The 17555-nt window shown below is 44.5% G+C and overlaps 1 protein-coding gene across 2 annotated transcripts in view; it reads right to left on the minus strand.

The window, feature by feature from the left end:
* POMGNT1 (protein O-linked mannose N-acetylglucosaminyltransferase 1 (beta 1,2-)) overlaps window positions 1–17555 on the minus strand; it is a 51403-nt gene that overhangs the window by 14362 nt on the left and 19486 nt on the right. For both annotated transcript variants that reach the window (XM_053244962.1, XM_053244963.1), the window contains 15 exons: window positions 16157–16262; window positions 15454–15569; window positions 14947–15012; window positions 13630–13743; window positions 12528–12645; window positions 10271–10369; window positions 8777–8904; window positions 7992–8062; window positions 6045–6120; window positions 4287–4370; window positions 3763–3804; window positions 3019–3077; window positions 2199–2271; window positions 1881–2009; window positions 579–704 (listed from right to left, as the gene is read on the minus strand). In XM_053244962.1, the coding sequence (XP_053100937.1) occupies window positions 579–704; window positions 1881–2009; window positions 2199–2271; window positions 3019–3077; window positions 3763–3804; window positions 4287–4370; window positions 6045–6120; window positions 7992–8062; window positions 8777–8904; window positions 10271–10369; window positions 12528–12645; window positions 13630–13743; window positions 14947–15012; window positions 15454–15569; window positions 16157–16262 (1407 nt within the window). The remainder of the gene's footprint in view (window positions 1–578; window positions 705–1880; window positions 2010–2198; window positions 2272–3018; window positions 3078–3762; window positions 3805–4286; window positions 4371–6044; window positions 6121–7991; window positions 8063–8776; window positions 8905–10270; window positions 10370–12527; window positions 12646–13629; window positions 13744–14946; window positions 15013–15453; window positions 15570–16156; window positions 16263–17555) is intronic.

Below are 17555 nucleotides of genomic sequence, written 5' to 3' on the forward strand. Positions count from 1 at the left end.
AAATTAAGTCAGAACTAGTGCACAAAATACATGAATGTATTCATTCATTCATTCATTCATTCATTCATTCATTCATTCGATTTTTATACCGCCCATCTGAGCTGGCTCAGGGCGGTTGTTTATTAATCCAGACCATGGTACTCTATTTCATACAGTGGCTACCCAGATTCCTCTGGGTTCTTATAAGCCAAGCATAGAAGTAATGGCCTTACTCCGTTTCTCCACAGAATCTGGTATTCAGAGGTATATTGCCTTTGTACATGGAGGTTTTATTTAGTAATCCTGGCTTTTAAATTCTTGCCTAGTTACCATTAGACATAGGCAGCTTCTTTCTACAAGGTTAAATGCTGGTTGGAAAATGCAGACTTTCCTGAAAGCAGGGAGGCAAGAGTAGCTGAACATTTTCATCTTCCTTTGCATTCAGTAAGTCTCAATAAATAAATAAATTATGACCTCCATGAGAAGTTGAGGTGGGGATGTTTTTAAGTGGAGACCACAATGGAACCAGAAGGAAAAGGTAGTAGGCTGACGGGCTGGTGCCTGCTACCTCTCTAGGGGAGTTAATATGGGTCACTTACATGAAAGTAGCCATTCATGTTGAGGCCAACAATGCCAAAGTGGTATGAGCGCGATACATCAGGGATGAGGCATTCTCGCCCTTTCCGCTGCTCTGGCATTCGCATCCACATATCCCAGTCCCAGAGCTGAAGGGAGACAACAAACAGTGATGCATTAGACGCCACTGTAAAGATAAACTTAGTTAAGTTTAGGGCAACTTTATGGCCTGCCACTCCCAGGAAGCACGTATAGGACCTCTTCTCCCAGAATCTGAAGCAAAAAAGAAAAGAAAAAAGATCCAATAGAAACCTCAAATGCAGGATCTCTTGTTTTTTACCCAAGTTTTAAAATGCACTGACAAAAAGCTGTTATGCTACTGGCAACAGGTCACTGATAGACACATCATTCATTGGTTGAAGAGTGGTATTTAAGTATTCTTAATACCACCAACATGTGAGGCAATAGGTGTGCAAAAGTATGCAGCAAAATTTCTGCCAAGCTTGTACTTTGGAAGATTGACGTTTGTTAACATTTCGCATTCCTGCTCCTTTTATTGAAGATTTTTGAAAATGTTCTATGATTGCTTGAATCCTGATTTTTCAGTTTTGTTTCCATAGAACATTTTTGGGAATGTGATAGCATACACAGTGCCTTATGAATTAAAATGTGTGGGCAGGTCCAGATGAACATCAGCCCGCCGTCCCTTTTAGCACTTACATTTATATACCGCTCTATAGCCGAAGCTCTCTAAGCGGTTTACAATGATTTTAGCATATTGCCCCCAACATTCTTTTACGTGTGAGAAGGCTGCAGCCTTGCTTGAATGTGCCTGCTCCATGTAACTCAAGGATGTGTCGACACATTTTCTGCACGTCTTTTTACTCATGTGTTTAATCAGGGTTTTGCAGCATGTGTAGAGGGGCCATTTGGGTGATCACCCCTTGCACATGATTAAAGGACATGCCGAGAACGCAGCCACACATCCATGTAATGGTGGACGTGTTCTTGGCAAGTTCCTGCCTTAATCACATACAGTGGAATGGTGGAGGCTGTATTCATCTGAACTTTGTCAATTTAAAACTGCAGATCTCTAAATGGTAATTTTAGGGTACACATCATCCTATTGCTGCAAGAAGATCCTCTATGGCAGGTGTTCTTAATGTAGGGTAGTTCAGCAACATCTGGTGGACCCCACATTAAGAACCACTGCTCTGTGGTGTTCCCAGCCCCTGAATGGTATCATTGTTGCCAAATGTTGAATAAAGGGCCACAGAAGGGTCAGCCCTTGTACACAAGTAGAGGCCATCAGAGTGGACACTGACCTTTTCTGGTGTTGGCCATTTGGGCTCCAACTCATCCTTGTAGAGAGTCTTCCTCAACACCCAGCCCAGGCCTGGCATGGTCTCCACACGATACAAGAGTGAGGGATCCTCAGCGGTGTGTTCATAGCCCTAAGTGCCCAAAGAGAAACGGTTAGGGAGGCCTTCAACAGGGCATACTTCATGAAGTCTTTCAGCTTGATAACGCTGAAGGAGTGTGCATGTGCACATGGACACGCGAGGGGTGGGGGTGGGGTGACAGAAAAGCAAGGAGCCAGCCTGAGAGTAGGAAAAGGTCATCATAAACCAGGCCATACCCACCTGGTCATTCCAGGCAGAAATGCAGTACAAGCTGTCATCTTCCTCCAGCAAGTAGAGAGACTGGCTTAGGAAGCTAAATTAAACAACAGAAGACACAGTTGGATGGCTTCTCATTTAAGCCAACCTTGGTTAGGCTAATGAGAGTGATTTTGCAGTCAGCAACCATCCTAAAGATGGTGGGCATACTTTGAAAGAGCACAGCACATGGAACAGAATCAGCATCAGCAAGTCATTCAAGCAAGGATCACATTCAATCAAGTGAATGGATCCAAAATGAGGCTAGGCATGAAGTCAAGTGGGCAGCCTGGATGACCCAAATATACTCTCAGTTTGGTCGTGAGGTTCAATCCAGTTTCCTGCCCTTTGGAACTCCTTCTAATGGGCTGGTCTAAAGAGTTCTTATACTCCATTCTCCTTATCTGCCACTGCATAGCCAATCCTGCTCACACCCCTTCCATTGGTGTTATGAGCCCCAGTCACAGATTATGTTCAACACCTGTATGAGTGTATACAGCATACACAAGTACATCTGGAATTGCCTGTGGGTTCTCAGATGCATCTGGTGGGTCACTGTGTGAAACAGGATGCTGGACTAGATGGGCCTGATCCAGCAGGGCTGCTCTTAACCAGAAATGGAATTTGATCAGACTGAGCAGTCAAAACATAGCATGCATCCAGGTATGGCTCGTGGTGGACAAGGGAAAATTATATTTTATTTTTATTTATTAACATATTTTTATACCGCCCAAAACTTACATTGATCCCAAAACTTGGGATCAATGGATTTTAGACTATACCTAAATTAGATTTCAGCTAATACCTGAAAAAGTCAATGGAGATGTCCAAATCTTCTTCAAGCACCACAGCAAATTTGGCATCCTAGAAAGGGGTAGGGAAAGAAGAGAAAGTGAATAACAAACCCAATGTGGAACAGGATTTAGAGGCTGTGTTCCTACCCACATGGTGGTGGAATTCAAATACCGCACTTTTATTTATTTATTCATTCTTTCGATTTCTATACCGCCCTTCCAAAAATGGCACAGGGCAGTTCACACAGAGAAATAACAAATAAGATCAATAAGATGAATCCCTGTCCCAAAGGGGTCACAATCTAAAAAGAGACATAAGATAGACACCAGCAACAGTCACTGGAAGTAGTGTGCTGGGGGTGGATAGGGCCAGTTACTCTCCCCCTGCTAAATAAAGAGAATCACCACTTTAAAAAGGTGCCTCTTTGTCAGGATTCAATTTGCAACAATCCAGCCTGGCAGTTTTAGGAACCAGATGAGCCTACCAAAGATGGTAATTCAATTCAGAACTATACTGTCCCAACCAGACACAAGGATATCAGTTTTTACAGAACCATAACATTGTGAGTTTCCAAAACCTTTTCAAACAAGACAGTGTAATTGTTCATTTATGTTTCTGCTTGCTATATTTTATGTAGCCTCTGTAATTAATGATTAGCATAATCTACCAGAACAGCTTCCCAGTAATTGCACTAACAAGCAAGATTTCTCCAGACCCAAGCAAAAAAGCAGGAAAAAAAGGTAGCACTACATACTGGATGCAAGTTGAATGTTGCAGTCAAGCTGGCCTTGTAGTGCTAGGAAGGGAGGGAAAAGATTCCTGTTACAAAGAATTTGAGCATTTCTCAGAATTGGTCCTTTTTTCACTAGATAAACCAGCAGTTGCTACCAACTCCTCGATCCCCACCTCATGCATCTGGCCCCACTCAGAATGGTAATCTTCAAGGTAAAGTGGCATAAGACCACTCAGCGATAGCAGTAGGTGTTTATATGTCTTGCCTTTCCTGGGTCACACTCTGTTGATGGCTCAAGCTGAGAGGCCTAGAAAGCTGGAACTTGCATGCTTGAGCCAGAGGGACTGTGCAGACCACTGCTCCACAGCTACCAAGCATGGTGGTAGTGGTGGTGGTGTGTGTGTTTTTTTGTTTTTTTAGGGAAACTAGTACAGGCTCCGATTACTGACAGTCCATAATTCAGCTAGACAGGCAGCAGGAAGGATGGATGCAACAATGGATGCACAGACAGGACTCCTAGGGGTGAAGAAAAAGAGGCCCCTCACCTGGGAGACTCTGGCATTTTTAATGCTGATGGGGGTATGCTGAATTCCCTTTAATCCAAATAATTCCACCACATCCATTGGCTCCTAGAAAGGAAAGACAACTTGTGAAATACACACACTGTTTGAGGTCTCCATCAACTCATTAACAGTTCTCATTGAAGAACATAATGAACTTCAGCTATCTGAAATGCTATTATGAAGAGAGAACACCTGTTCTTCATTACTACTGAAAACACAAAAGAAAAAGTGATGCGTAGAAAAAGAAATGGCTGTCTCAGAAGAGCTGGTCTTGGGGTAGCAAGCCTGAGTTGTCCCCTTTGCCAAGTAGGGTCCGCCGTGGTTTGCATCTGAGTGGGAGACTACGGGGCTATTCTGACGATCAGCAAAAATTGGGCTAGCCTCCGCTAGCCCGATTTTTGCTGATCGTCAGAACCACCAGGCTCGCAGCCGAGCCTGGTGGTTCTGGAGCGGCTAACCCACTCCTGTAGTCCGCCCCTTAGCCCGGGTTTGCGGAGCGAGTGCTCCGCAAACCCGGGCTACTCATGAGTAGACCCCCGACTGGGAGGCGAAAAGCCGCCTCCCGGCTCGGGGGTCTCCCCAGTATGCCCTGCGTGCTCGTGCGGCCCCCGAGCTCCCCAGCCCCTGCCGGCTCCATCTCGGAGCCGGCAATTGTGTGGGTGGCCGATCCAGCCACCCAGGGCTCCCTTCCCGCTCACAGCCCCAAACCGGGTCTCACAGCTCGTGAGACCCGGTCCTACATGTGTGAGCACTGTAAGATATTCCCCTTAGGGGATGGGGCTGCTCTGAGAAGAACATTTGCATGCAGAAGGTTCCAAGTTCCTTCCCTGGCATCTCCAAGATAGCATTGAGAGAGACTCCTGCTTGCAGTCTTGGAGAGCCGCTGCCAGTCTGTGTAGGCAATACTGAGCTAGATGGACCAATGGTCTGATTCAGTATAAGGCAGCTTCCTAGGTCTTACTCTTAGGAACATAGGAAGGTTCCATATATTGAGTCAGACCATTGGTCTATCTAGCTCAGTACTGTCTACACAGACTGGCAGCGGCTTTTCCAAGGCTGCAGGCAGGAATCTCTCTCAGCTCTATCTTGGAGATGCCAGGGAGGGAACTTGAAACCTTCTGCTCCTCCCAGAGCAGCTCTATCCCCTAAGGGGAATATCTTACAGTGCTCACACATCAAGTCTCCCATTCACATGGAACTAGGGCAGACTCTGCTTAGCTAAGGGGACAAGTCATGCTTGCTACCACAAGACCAGCTCTCCTCTCTTCTTCAGGAAAGAGTGAAGCAGAAGATTCTGCTTCACTTTCCACTTCAGAAAAGGGGTGAGCAGGAGAGCAAAGAGTAAGTTGTCACCCAGCCGGTAGGCCCTTCTCCTTCAGGGCCTGTGTTTCCTCTAACAGGGATTCCCAGATGATGTTGACTACAACTCCCATCATTCCCTTCTGCAATGGTCTTTGGGGATGATGGGAGTTGTAGTCAACAATATCTGGGAAGCCCTGTTACAGGGAACACTGCTCAGGGCCAGGGAAGTTTGTCATCCTCCATCTCCACTGATTAAATTATAGCTGTATCCCTATTGGCAAGGGTTCACTCTCCTGGGAAAATATCTCCAGCTCACATAAGATTGGAATCGCAATATCTGCACTTTGTTTGTCCATCCGAGTGATTCCAACAGAATGAAAGGACACTGATGAAGCAGAGGAAGGACACTCCTCTCCACCACCACCCCTGATATTTTACCTCATAATATCCATCGATATAGACTGTAATCATCTGTGGGTCAACTCCTTGTGCCGACAGCAGAGAACGTAGCATCCTACAGGACAGAAGGTCAACAGATGGATCACAATGAGCTAATCCAATTTCACTTAAGTATCACCAACAATTCATTTGAAAGTGGCATAGGCAGCAAACGTTTTGGATGCCTTAACTATCCTTCTCCATCACATAGTTTCTCTAAACCAGAGAAGGAGAAGTGGCAGTGCAATGTAGTGGTTAAAGCAATGTTCTTCATTGTAAGGCCCATGGGACATTGTCAGCTCCCATCAACCCTAACTGTGCCCCCTGCTCTTAATTGTTTATTAGGCCTGCACAAACCTCTGGTCAAAGCTGAATACTCTGCACAATCTCCTGGCACCATGTGAAGATAACCATTCTCATTACACAGCTGCAGTTTGCCCAGCTCAGAGTGTGAGTGGGCCTTTAAGAGAAACTGAGCCTTCTTGAGCCCTTACACCATCCTGAAAGGCATACACAGAGTGCTAGGAAGCAAAGCCGTTCCCAATGTTTCCCCACAGAGCTTTTGAGAGAGGGTTCCCAGCACTGAGAAAAGCACAGCACTGTGCAGAGGTCAGAAGTACCCTGAGTAGTGGATCTCACACTGAAAGTTGTTTGCCAGAGTGATCCCTATTTGAGGAATAAAATAAGTGAAAATCACCAAATTAAAGTGTCAGACTAGGATGTGGGAGATGCAGATTCAATTCTTTGCTAAGCCATTAAATCTGCACCAATCATTACCTCTCAGCCTAACCCCTCTCACAGAGATGTTGTGAGGATAAAAAGGGGACAGGAACTATATACACTACCAGTGGTCCCTTTAATTTTTCTAATCTCCGTGTGGAATCAGTTTTGTTCTGGGTGGCAATATCAAGACATTGTGTGCACACACATGCATGCATAGTGGGGCCTTCCTATTTCAACCTGAGCGGGATCTAAAATTAACTGAGCGGGCATCAGAAAACTTGTGAGCGTGCACACGTGCACATGCCTTAGAGGGAACAGTGTACACTACCCTGAGCTACCTGGAGGAAAGGTGGGATATAAGTCCAATAAGGAATTAAAATATAACTGAATCCTCCCACAAATTAATCTGAATTCTCCTTCCTATCATGCTCAGTTTCTACATGCAGGGAATAGTCAAACATCTAAAAAGAAAAACTATATCATAATTCTTTATGAAATGGCCAATGATCTCTTTAGAGAACAAAAATGGGTAGGGTGTATGTGTGCATGCATGGATGACGGCAAAGCACTGGTTAGCAAAACACTGAAGCCTTTGTTTCTAAAATCATGTTTTATTTTCCATTCCATTCAGCACATCAAATTTCTCACTATGTGGGTGAGTCAAGCCTGGACACCAGGCTTGCACAAAGCACTTTGTGTAGGGAACTTCCAGGGGCCGCACGGCCCCCAATCCCTGCAGGGTCCATGATGGAGCCAGCAGTCGTGTGGGCGGTCGATCTGGCCGTCCAGAGCTGCCTTTGGATTGTCTGCGGGAAGAGTGGACTAAGCCTGCTCTCCCCGCAGACCTCCTTTCGGAGCAGCATGCTGCACGTGTGACTAGCCTCAAGGTCAAAGACCTTGCTCTTGTCCGTAAATATAAAGCACGTGTTTCTTAGGGCTCTGAAAAAAATCCACCAAGTGATTCCAGTGCCAACTATGGTTCTGTGCCTCTGAAGTAGAAGACAGAAGTGCTGCTTGCTGTGGGAAAACAGAGCTTTCCAACAGAAATGTCCACATCACTTGGGAATTTTGCAGAAGGCCTAGAGAGGCCCTTTTCCTCTGGAGTCTGTTCTACCTAGATGTTTATTGGGGTTGAAGGATTTTTCATTTCTGGCTATTGCTCTTGGTACAGAAAATTCCAGCATAGCATCATATCAGTGTGAATAAGCCCGGCCCAATACTCACCTGTACAGGTAGTTGGGTCTGTTCCCTGCAATGACAGCCACAGGCACATCAAAAACCTTGTTGTCTTTCAGCTAAAGAGGAAGGAACAAGACCATTAGCAGTAACTGCAGGGGGGGGGACCCCCCCTAAAAAGACCCTTGTCCCTGTCTTCATATTCCTCCTCCTTGCTCTGGAACAACTCTAAGGGGAAAAAGAGCAAGTTTCTCTTCACAAAGCACAGATGCTCGTGTGCATGACAGTGGTGGGCACAAATACAGTACTTTTATCAGCCACACACTTTCCAACTATTTCTGGAACCAGGATCTTAGCTTAGAAGTGGGAAGAGACTCACCTTGAGCTGATTTTTCTCTTTTATATTTGAGACTCAGGATGGTAAGTAAAACAGATGGTAAAGGCAGGCAGGTAGTAGCCGTAGTATACTCCAAAAGGTCAAAAGGGAAGGGAGGAATATCTCTTTGAGGGATGGAGGCACAGGGAACGCTTGAGGAGGAGAAGTCACACTTTTGGGGAGGGAGAAAATATGTTTTGGGGACTGAAGACAGTGGGAGAGGATTTAAGTGTGTGGGGTGGGAGGACTCCACCAATGCTGAAGGGAACAAGCTGCCTCCCCTCATTACACATTTTGGTAACCTTCAGAGGTGGCTTAGGTACTTCAAACCACATCCAAAGCTCACCACTGGATGCTTCGTTAACTAGAGAATTGGAGGAATTTAACACACATTCTCATCAACACTACTCCTGGCAGCCATTTGGGACTGAAGGGGTTCTCATTCTGAGTTACTCACTGGGTCAGGATTGAACTCTATAGGCGTGGGGTCCTTACAGCTGCAGACACTGCCATAACCTTCCACCTTGCTACAGAAACGTTTCCTCCGGCGATTCAGCTCTGTGTCAGGCCAGTGGCATTCTGCATCTGTGGACACATAGTTTTTACTCAAGGCACTGAAAAATTTGGAACTAGATAAGTCATGTAATTTGCCCTAACCAGCTCCCATAAACAGACCTTAGAGTATCAAAAGGACACCTCCAAGAACTCTCTTCTCTCAAACACTGAAGCAAAGAATGGGACAGGAGAACCTATCTGCAGGAACCCTTTCACTTTGTTGGATTTGCCTCAAGGCAAGATAGAAGCAGCAAGGAGAACATGGTGCGGAAGCAGAAACCAGGCTGAATAAAGGAGACTAGAGCCACAAAGCCAAGATAAAATATCTTTACTACAGATCTAGCAATCCTCTGTAGCAATTTCAGGCCAGATGCAAAATGAAGAGAATGAGCCTCTTCTCACAATCCGTGAGAAGGGCTCTGGGGTGGTCTGCAGGGAGAGCGAGATGAGCAGTGCTCTCGCCTTGGGCAGGTGGATTGCCCGCCCAGACAAGCACTGGCTCCTGCTGGTAGCTCCGGGGATGGAGGTGCTGAGATGTGCCGCCCTGCCCCTGCAGAGCTCAAATAATGCACCACATAAGAATGTGGTGCATTATTGGGATCCCCCGACAGACGATTGCCAAAACGGGGTTAGGAGAGAGAGTGCTCTCCTAAACTCATTTTGAGGGGTAGCTTCACAGGGGGGGTTACCATCATGTTGCTGCTGGGATCGAGCCTGAACCTGGCAGTTCACACACGCATGTGAATAGCCTCAATGGCTCGTTTCTTTGGCCTACAGATGTATAGTGGCCATTATTCTTGCCTGAAATCCATAAAGTGGAGTGAAAGCTGATTCTGGATTTCTATTGCTTGGGTTCAACAAAACTTTGGCAGCAGAAAGGATAACTACTATTGGTCCAACACAAATCAGTAGGCAAAATGTTTGACCACTAGTTTTCAGGATCTACACTCTAAATGCTGCAGATTATGTTTTGATTTACTTTGAAAATGGCTTTTCTTCATCTGAGCCTTTGACTTATTCTGCTCTTGCCCTAGAGTGTTTTTTTAAAAAAATCCCCTTATTAAAACAAATTCACAACGCTAAACAACATTGATCCAAACACAAACAGCAAGATACAACAAACCACAATTCATCAATCCATCCAAACTCTAATATTGTCTAAAGTAGGAAAACCACCATAATTTTCCCGATTAATGTAAAGAATAAAATCTGAACAAGTTACATAATCCTGCTCATCTCCTCTGTTCAATAGGATGAGACGCTAGGACAGGTCCAAAGATGAAAATCTTTTGTCCTGCAGTTGATGGGTCATTCCAAACCGCATTTCTGTAACTCTATCTTTAACAAGGCTATTATAGAATGACAGCATCTCCTGGAATGAGCCAGCAGGTCATACCTTCCACAGAGGTCAGCTGGACTTCAGTTTTCAGCAAGACCGGCTCCCCCCATGTGGAAAGTACTGGAGACTTGGCATGTTTTTCACCGTAGACCTCACCTGTTGAGAAGACATTAAGTCAAGGCCAATAGCACTTAGCAATAGCAATAGCACTTACATTTATATACCGCTTTATAGCCAGAGCTCTCTAAGCGGTTTACAATGATTTAGCAGTAGGCAGCTGATTTGATATATATATATTTTTACTTGTGTCTCTCCACTACCAGGCAGATGCTGCTGCTGCTGTGTGAATCTTGCTAAATCCAGCATGCTCTGCAAGGCAATCAAGCCAAGCCTGGCCTCTTCCTTTAGGCCCTTTTTTCAAGCAACAGCAGCAGGATCAGCAAAGCATCACTCTAGGGTGACCCGATACCATGGAGGAGGAAGCACCTATTGTGTAGAAGAGGGAGTGTGAGCAGGCAGAGTTTTTCCTCTTTCTTGCAATGTGAACGTGAGAAGCTGCACCTGCCAGAACTCCCTCTCCTACACAATCATTAGTAGTACAATCATTAGTAGTACAAGAGCATTGTCCTCTGCTTCCTGGGATTTACTTAATTATTTCAGTATTTGGACTTCATGGAGAAATGAAGATGGAGATTTCAGCACATCACTGAATACATATCAAACTTAGCCTTAGCTCTTCCTTTTATTTATCTAATTAATATACCACCTGACTCCGAGGTTCTAGGTGGTTCACAACAGTAAATACAACTAACAAAACAAACTACTAAAACAATGAACAAACACAATTTAAAACATTCAATTACTACTAAAAGCCAGGATTTTTTTTTTTAAGTATCTTAGGGGCTTTTTTAGAGGCTGATAAGGATGTTAAGTCTCAAATATCTATAGGGAGCACATTTCCACAGCCCAGGAGCAACGACAGAGAAGGCACACTCCCGAGTTGCTGCCAGATGAGCTGGCGGCATCTGGAGGCAGACCTTTCTCGATGACCCTCCCCTGCTAACTTGGCAAAGAGGCACCTTTTAACGTGGTGATTCTCCTTTATTTAGCAGGGGGAGAGTAACTGGCATTATCACCCCAAGGCACAGTACCTCCAGTGACTGTTGCTGGTATCTATCTGATGTTTCTTTTTAGATTGTGAGCCCTTTGGGGACAGGGAGCCATCTGATTTATTTTTTAGTTCTCAGTAAAAAACACCCTGAGCCATTTTTGGAAGGGCGATATAGAAACTGAATGAATGAATGAATGGATAATACGGGCCACAGAAATCACCATCAGCCAATTACAAAAAGCAACATTACTGGGAACAGCCTATATTCTGCGACGATATCTATAATAATAACAGCAACAACAACATTGATAATAAAATTCAGCCATCCCAGGTCCTTGGGAAGGACTCGATGTCTGGATAAAACAAACCAGTCAATAACACCTGTCTGACTGCGTAAACAACAACGTGCTGTGGCTTTGTATTTTGCCTGGAAACCTATTGGCAGCCAATGCAATTGTTTTAAAACAGGCAAAATATGGTTTCTCCGAGAAACCCTGGAGACCAATCTAGCTGTTGCAAGCATGACTTGTAGCAAGCATGACTTGTCCCCATAGCTAAGCAGGGTCTGCCTGGTTGCATCTGAATGGGATACTTGATTTGTGAGCACTGCAAGATATTCCCCTCAGGGGATGAAGCCACTCTGGGAAGAGCAGGTTTCAAGTTCCCTCCCTGGCTTCTCCAAGATAGGGCTGAGAGAGATTCCTGCCTGCAACCTTGGAGAAGCCGCTGCCAGTCTGTGAAGACAATTCTGAGCTAGATAGACCAATGGTCTGACTCAGTATATGGCAGTTTCCTATGTTAAGTTTCCAAACTACATACAAAGGCAGTCCCACATAGAGTGCATTGCAGTAGCCAAGCCTAGCGGTTACTAGAGAGAGCACCACAGCTCCTCCAGTGACTGTTGCTGGTGTCTATCTTATGATTCTTTTTAGATTGTGAGCCCTTTGGGGACAGGGATCCATCTTATTTATTTATTTATTATTTCTCTGTGTAAACCACCCTGAGACATTTTTGGAAGGGTGGTATAGAAATCAGATCAAATAAATAATCTTCAAGGAATGGATGCAGCTGTTGTATCAGCTGAAGTTGATAGAAAGCGCTCCTGGCCATAGCTTTTTAAATATTATAGTCTCCAGCCCTGCAGAAATCCTCCGCTGCATCCCTCATCTGCCCTGCAGATTCATGCCAAAACCAGATTCTGACCTCCTTTCTTCCCCACAAATGTCCACATATCCCGCCAGCCGAGGGAACCTGCAACCTGGCTTCCTAAGTTCTTCAGGAGATTCTTTGCTGTGTCCTTAAGGTGAAAGGAGCCCTCATCCTGAAAAGAAACAAGAACCAAACTATTGCATGAAATTTCCCAGTTTTTGAAGCGATTCATCTTTTAGTAGCAGAATCAGCCTGAAAAGGACTCCCTTCTGTCCGATTTGCTCACTAAAGGACTATTGATAGTTGCATAGCAGTTTTGACTTAACTTCAGAAAAAACTAAAGAACAATTGAAAATTCAGTTGAGCAAGTATGGATAATGCCACACTCAAAATATGAAAAAAGAGACAGGAGTTCCAAGCTGGGGAATTCTGACCAGCAGATGCTGGCTTCACTCACACTGCACAAACTGGAGAAAGCCTAGAGACTAACACGTGTAAGCTTTCAAAGCTTACATTTAGGCCTGCCTCTGACTATGCACAGGGCAGCAGCTTGGTGTAAATCAGAAACAGAGAATGCAGCTCACCAGTTTGCTCTGAAATGTGCATTTGTGGAAGCATGCACCTGAAAGCATTCAGAATAAGTGCTGTAAACAGAGGAAAAACCCCTGGACCCACAAACCAACAAAAACGAACCCAGCAGTTGTTAATTCCCTCCAGAGTGCTAAAACATTAGAAAGTAAATAAGGATAGTTGTGCAGCAGGAACTAGTTAACTCAGCCAAGCATTTATGGCAAGATCAGTCCTCTGGTCATCTCCATTCCTCTGTTGCCTTGTCCTCCTTTTTAGGGAGCATCAGGGCAGCAGCTACAAGATAGGGCCAACTATAGCCAGCATTTGGTTGCAGTTGGTCATGGCTGCATTTATTTTCCTGGCTTGAGAATAGCTTGGTGGGCACTTAGCACTACTTTTCAACTCTGTGAAAAGCTAATCTTTATTTTTTGCCCTTCTGTAATCTGCTACCCAGTATATTTTTAAGGCCTGTTACCACAACATTTCTGGTTACTAGAAGAGAGGCATTCAAAAGCATTAATCTAGATTGTCCTAAGAAATAACGGATAGAGGGTAAAGGAAAGAACTGCAACCCCAAGAGACTTACCTTAATAGTGAAGATCAGGATGCGACCTCTTGCCACCATATTGAGGAAGAGAACCATAGCTTCATCCTCATGTGGAGAGTAGGTGTCAAAAACCCGCTTTGCCATCACATGACCCTATTGTACAATTATAGTCATGAGGTGGATTGCATTAGTGCATTCATTCTGGATAGAAGCATGGGCGAGTCCTACTCATGCATCAGGATACTTTAAATGGTAAGAGAAAGTTTCAACATTGCATCTTCCTAAGTAAGCAGCTCACTGAAGCCACCGAGTAGTGTACATGCTCCTTGAGAAGCAGTTTTCACATTGTTTTGAGATCTGATGTACATATCCATATTTTCATGAACAGTCTTTTATTGGCGGGGGTGGGGGACATGAAAGCAACTAATCTGCAGTAAAGTAGTGAGAGAACAATTACTCTCCTCTGCTGCCAAAATCAAAGATAAAATAGAAACCAGTCTACATTGCTGCAACAATACCAGTATTAAAACATGTTGGGCAACAGAATCAGAAGCCTAGAGAAAAGGTATAAGCATCACCATTCATGTTTGTCAAGAATAGACCAGATAGGCATCTAAGCAGTTTGCATTATGCAAAAGAGGTTTTTCTCATGACTGCATTACACAGCATTTACAAATAGGAACTGGTGAATTCCACAGATCCAGAAACATTTTGGGCTTCCTTTCCCCACCAACACATTCATGTGAAAATAGTCCAGAAGGTCTCGATTAATTTGAGACAAGGGCCCCCTGTTTGGACTGGGCCAAGGTCAGGAACATCAGTACTGGTGCAAGCCACATTTCAGTCCTAACACAGCCCCGATTAGGAGGCAGGAGTATGAGAGGCTGCTGAAACACTTCTGAAGAAGTTTTGGATGGTGGCCTCAAGTTCAGCTCCAGGTTCCAGCACTGAAATCTGGTTTACATGGAATCCTGAAAAATGAGTCGTTTTTATGTAAAGACTCCTCTTGCACTGTAAGCAAGTGCTTATTATTTTTTTTTTTAACATTTTATATCCCGCTCTTCCTCCAAGGAGCCCAGAGCGGTGTACTACATATTTGAGTTTCTCCTCACAACAACTCTGTGATGTAGGTTAGGCTGAGAGAGAAGTGACTAGCCCAGAGTCACCCAGCAAGTATCATGTCTGAATGGGGATTTGAACTCGGGTCTCCCCGGTCCTAGTCTGGCACTCTAACCACTACACCATGCTATACTTTAAGTTTCTGTGTGTGGGAGGCGAGGGAAGAGGGCTAGGGAAAACAGATAACCTCCTAAAGTATGTTAATACAAGGACCATTTTCTTCCTCGAGTTACTTACTGTAGCCTGATTTAATACGATCACATGGATACCTCTGCCTTGCTCCCGGGCTTCATCTTCCAAAACCTGTACAATGAAAAACTGCAATAATTTTCCATTCCTTTAGTCCTCACCACCCACACAAGACTTGCTTCCAGGAACTTCCATCCAGTTGCTAAAGGTTCTGCAATCCAGGGACTGCCTTTGAATGTGCCCTTAACCACTGCTATTCATGCTGAAGAAAACAATCCAACACATTACATTGCCAGGAGCTACAATGTCCTTCTGTACCAAAGAACTGGGAAGCTTCAGTGCAGTAGTAACAGCATGTAATGGTGACTGGTTTAAAAAAAAAAAAAAGCAGGACACAGAAGCCTGGTAAAACATAGTATTAGAAGGTTTTAAAAGGAAGAACCGCTCCCTTTCAAAAAGGCATTTTGCTTTGTCTTAAGTGGAGTTTTACCGATTCCCTGGCTACACCCAACTACTTATTCTGCCTGCAGTTATAGCTGCAGTACAGGTCCTCACCGTTGTCCCATCCACTGCCACATACACCTTGGAGCGGCTGGAGTACACCTCAATATCCAGAACTTTCTTGCTATTGACAGGTCGTCGTGGGACCTCCAGGTTTTGCAAGCCTTCATCTAAAGCAAAAGAGAGCATCAACTTCAAATCACTTGCAAATTCTGGGTGTAGAAAAATCAAAACATCCTTTTCAAAGAGGAATGTTATACACAAATGTTTTCATCCCCAAGTACAAGGAATCTTTAGTTCATAACACCTTCCCCTTGATGCACCTTGAAGTCTCCTCCTTGTTATTTTTTATTTTTCATAATGTAAAACAGGGACATTTCTTTAAGACAACACTATCCCTCACTTTTTCTTTAAGTTGAGGATTCACTGACATCTCCTTGGGTGGGTCTGAAGATCTGGCAGGTACTATTACACTCTTCCATCTCTCACCCTCTCCCTAAAGAAAATCTCTCAATCTCAGTCTCAATCTCTCTCTCCCAACCAGCTGAAGATCATACCTGGACCCCTGCATGTTCCAGCCACTAGAGAGTAGACTGCACACAACAATCCTGTGGCTAAGGAGATGGTGTGGGACCAATTAGGCAGGAAATCTGAGTGTGCCAGCTAGAGAACACTGTCTTCAGGGGGAGACATAAAGCAGACCTCAGCCCTAAGAACATTCCACTACAACGACCCAGTCACAATGCTTCATACTCACCATAATCCTGAGCAGACTCCTCCTCTTCACTGGCTGCTCTTCTAGTGTCCAAAATCAGCTTTATGTTCACGATGACAGTCACTAGCAAGAAAAGAACAGCCCCCATCTGCAAGGCAAGGCTCCACATCAGATCATAAAAAGCAGAGTATTGGAAATCCAAAGCTTAAATCCTTCCATTCTGAAAGCAGCCAGTGACTAGACTACCTATCTCCTGATTAGACTACCTATCTCCAGACTAGACACTGACTAGACTACCTATCTCCAGTGTGGCTACCAGGCCACATATGCCCTAAATTGATGCTACATCTTAGTCTAACCACAGGACTCTCTGTTTTGGATTCTTATCTGTGAAGAGTCCAAAATTATGCATGGAGTAGAGACAGTGGAAAGAGAGAGAAGTGTTTCTCTCTCACATACAAGACTAGAACCGGGGTCATCCCATGAAACTGAAGGCCAGGAAGTTTAGGACTGATAAAAGGAAATACTTTTTCACACAGCACGTAATTAATCTATGGAATTGTCTGCCATGGAATGTGGTGATAGCCACTAGTCTGGCGGGCTTTAACAGGGGCTTGGACAAATTCATGGAGGACAGGTCTATCGATGGCTACTGGTCTGGTCTGATAGCTATAGGCCACCTCCAGCCTCAGAAGCAAGATGCTTCTAAATACCAGTCACAGGGGAGCAACAGCAAGAGAGAGGGTATGCCCTCACCTCTTGCCTGTGGGCTTCTCAGAGACATCTGGTGGGCCACTGTGTGAAACAAGATGCCGGATTAGATAGGCCTTGGGCCTGATCCAGTAGGGCTGAAGCGGTCTAGGAGAAGCTTGATTTCTGGCACTCCCATTCAGATCATTACAACGGTTTGCCTCACCTTACATTCCAAGTGGGAGTTTCTGCACCTCACCTACAATCACGTCTTTCCTTCTCTGATTATTTCAGATGCCTGTAATTTTCCCTGGCAAGTAGTCAGCCATTGTTTAAATTCCTTAGAAGTGAACTTGTGGCATTTGGAGATGGAAATCAGGTCAGGGTCATGTGACACAGATATTGTACTGCATGCCTTCCAACATTTGATAATGGCAATATTATTGTGGTACACAGTTCTTGAAATGAGCTGTGTTCAGAAGAATTCAGCAACATATAAAACTGGGCCCAAGGAGGATTTGAAATGTTTCAAAATATGCAGCATAAAAAGCTGGTTTTGATATCTAGATATCGCAAAACATTTGTCAGCTAGCCTTCAAAAACAGAAGCTTCCTTAGCAATTCCCAATCTCTGCACTAGAATACACAAGGAAAAGCTGCTATTCTCTTTAATCCTACTTAGTCCACAGCATTGGGAAGATGCCAGGTAACAGCAAACAGCTAGGTTCATTAATTCAAACCTGCCTTGTAAG

This window comes from Hemicordylus capensis, chromosome 4, assembly GCF_027244095.1.
Source record: "Hemicordylus capensis ecotype Gifberg chromosome 4, rHemCap1.1.pri, whole genome shotgun sequence".
NCBI classification, from domain to species: domain Eukaryota; kingdom Metazoa; phylum Chordata; class Lepidosauria; order Squamata; family Cordylidae; genus Hemicordylus; species Hemicordylus capensis.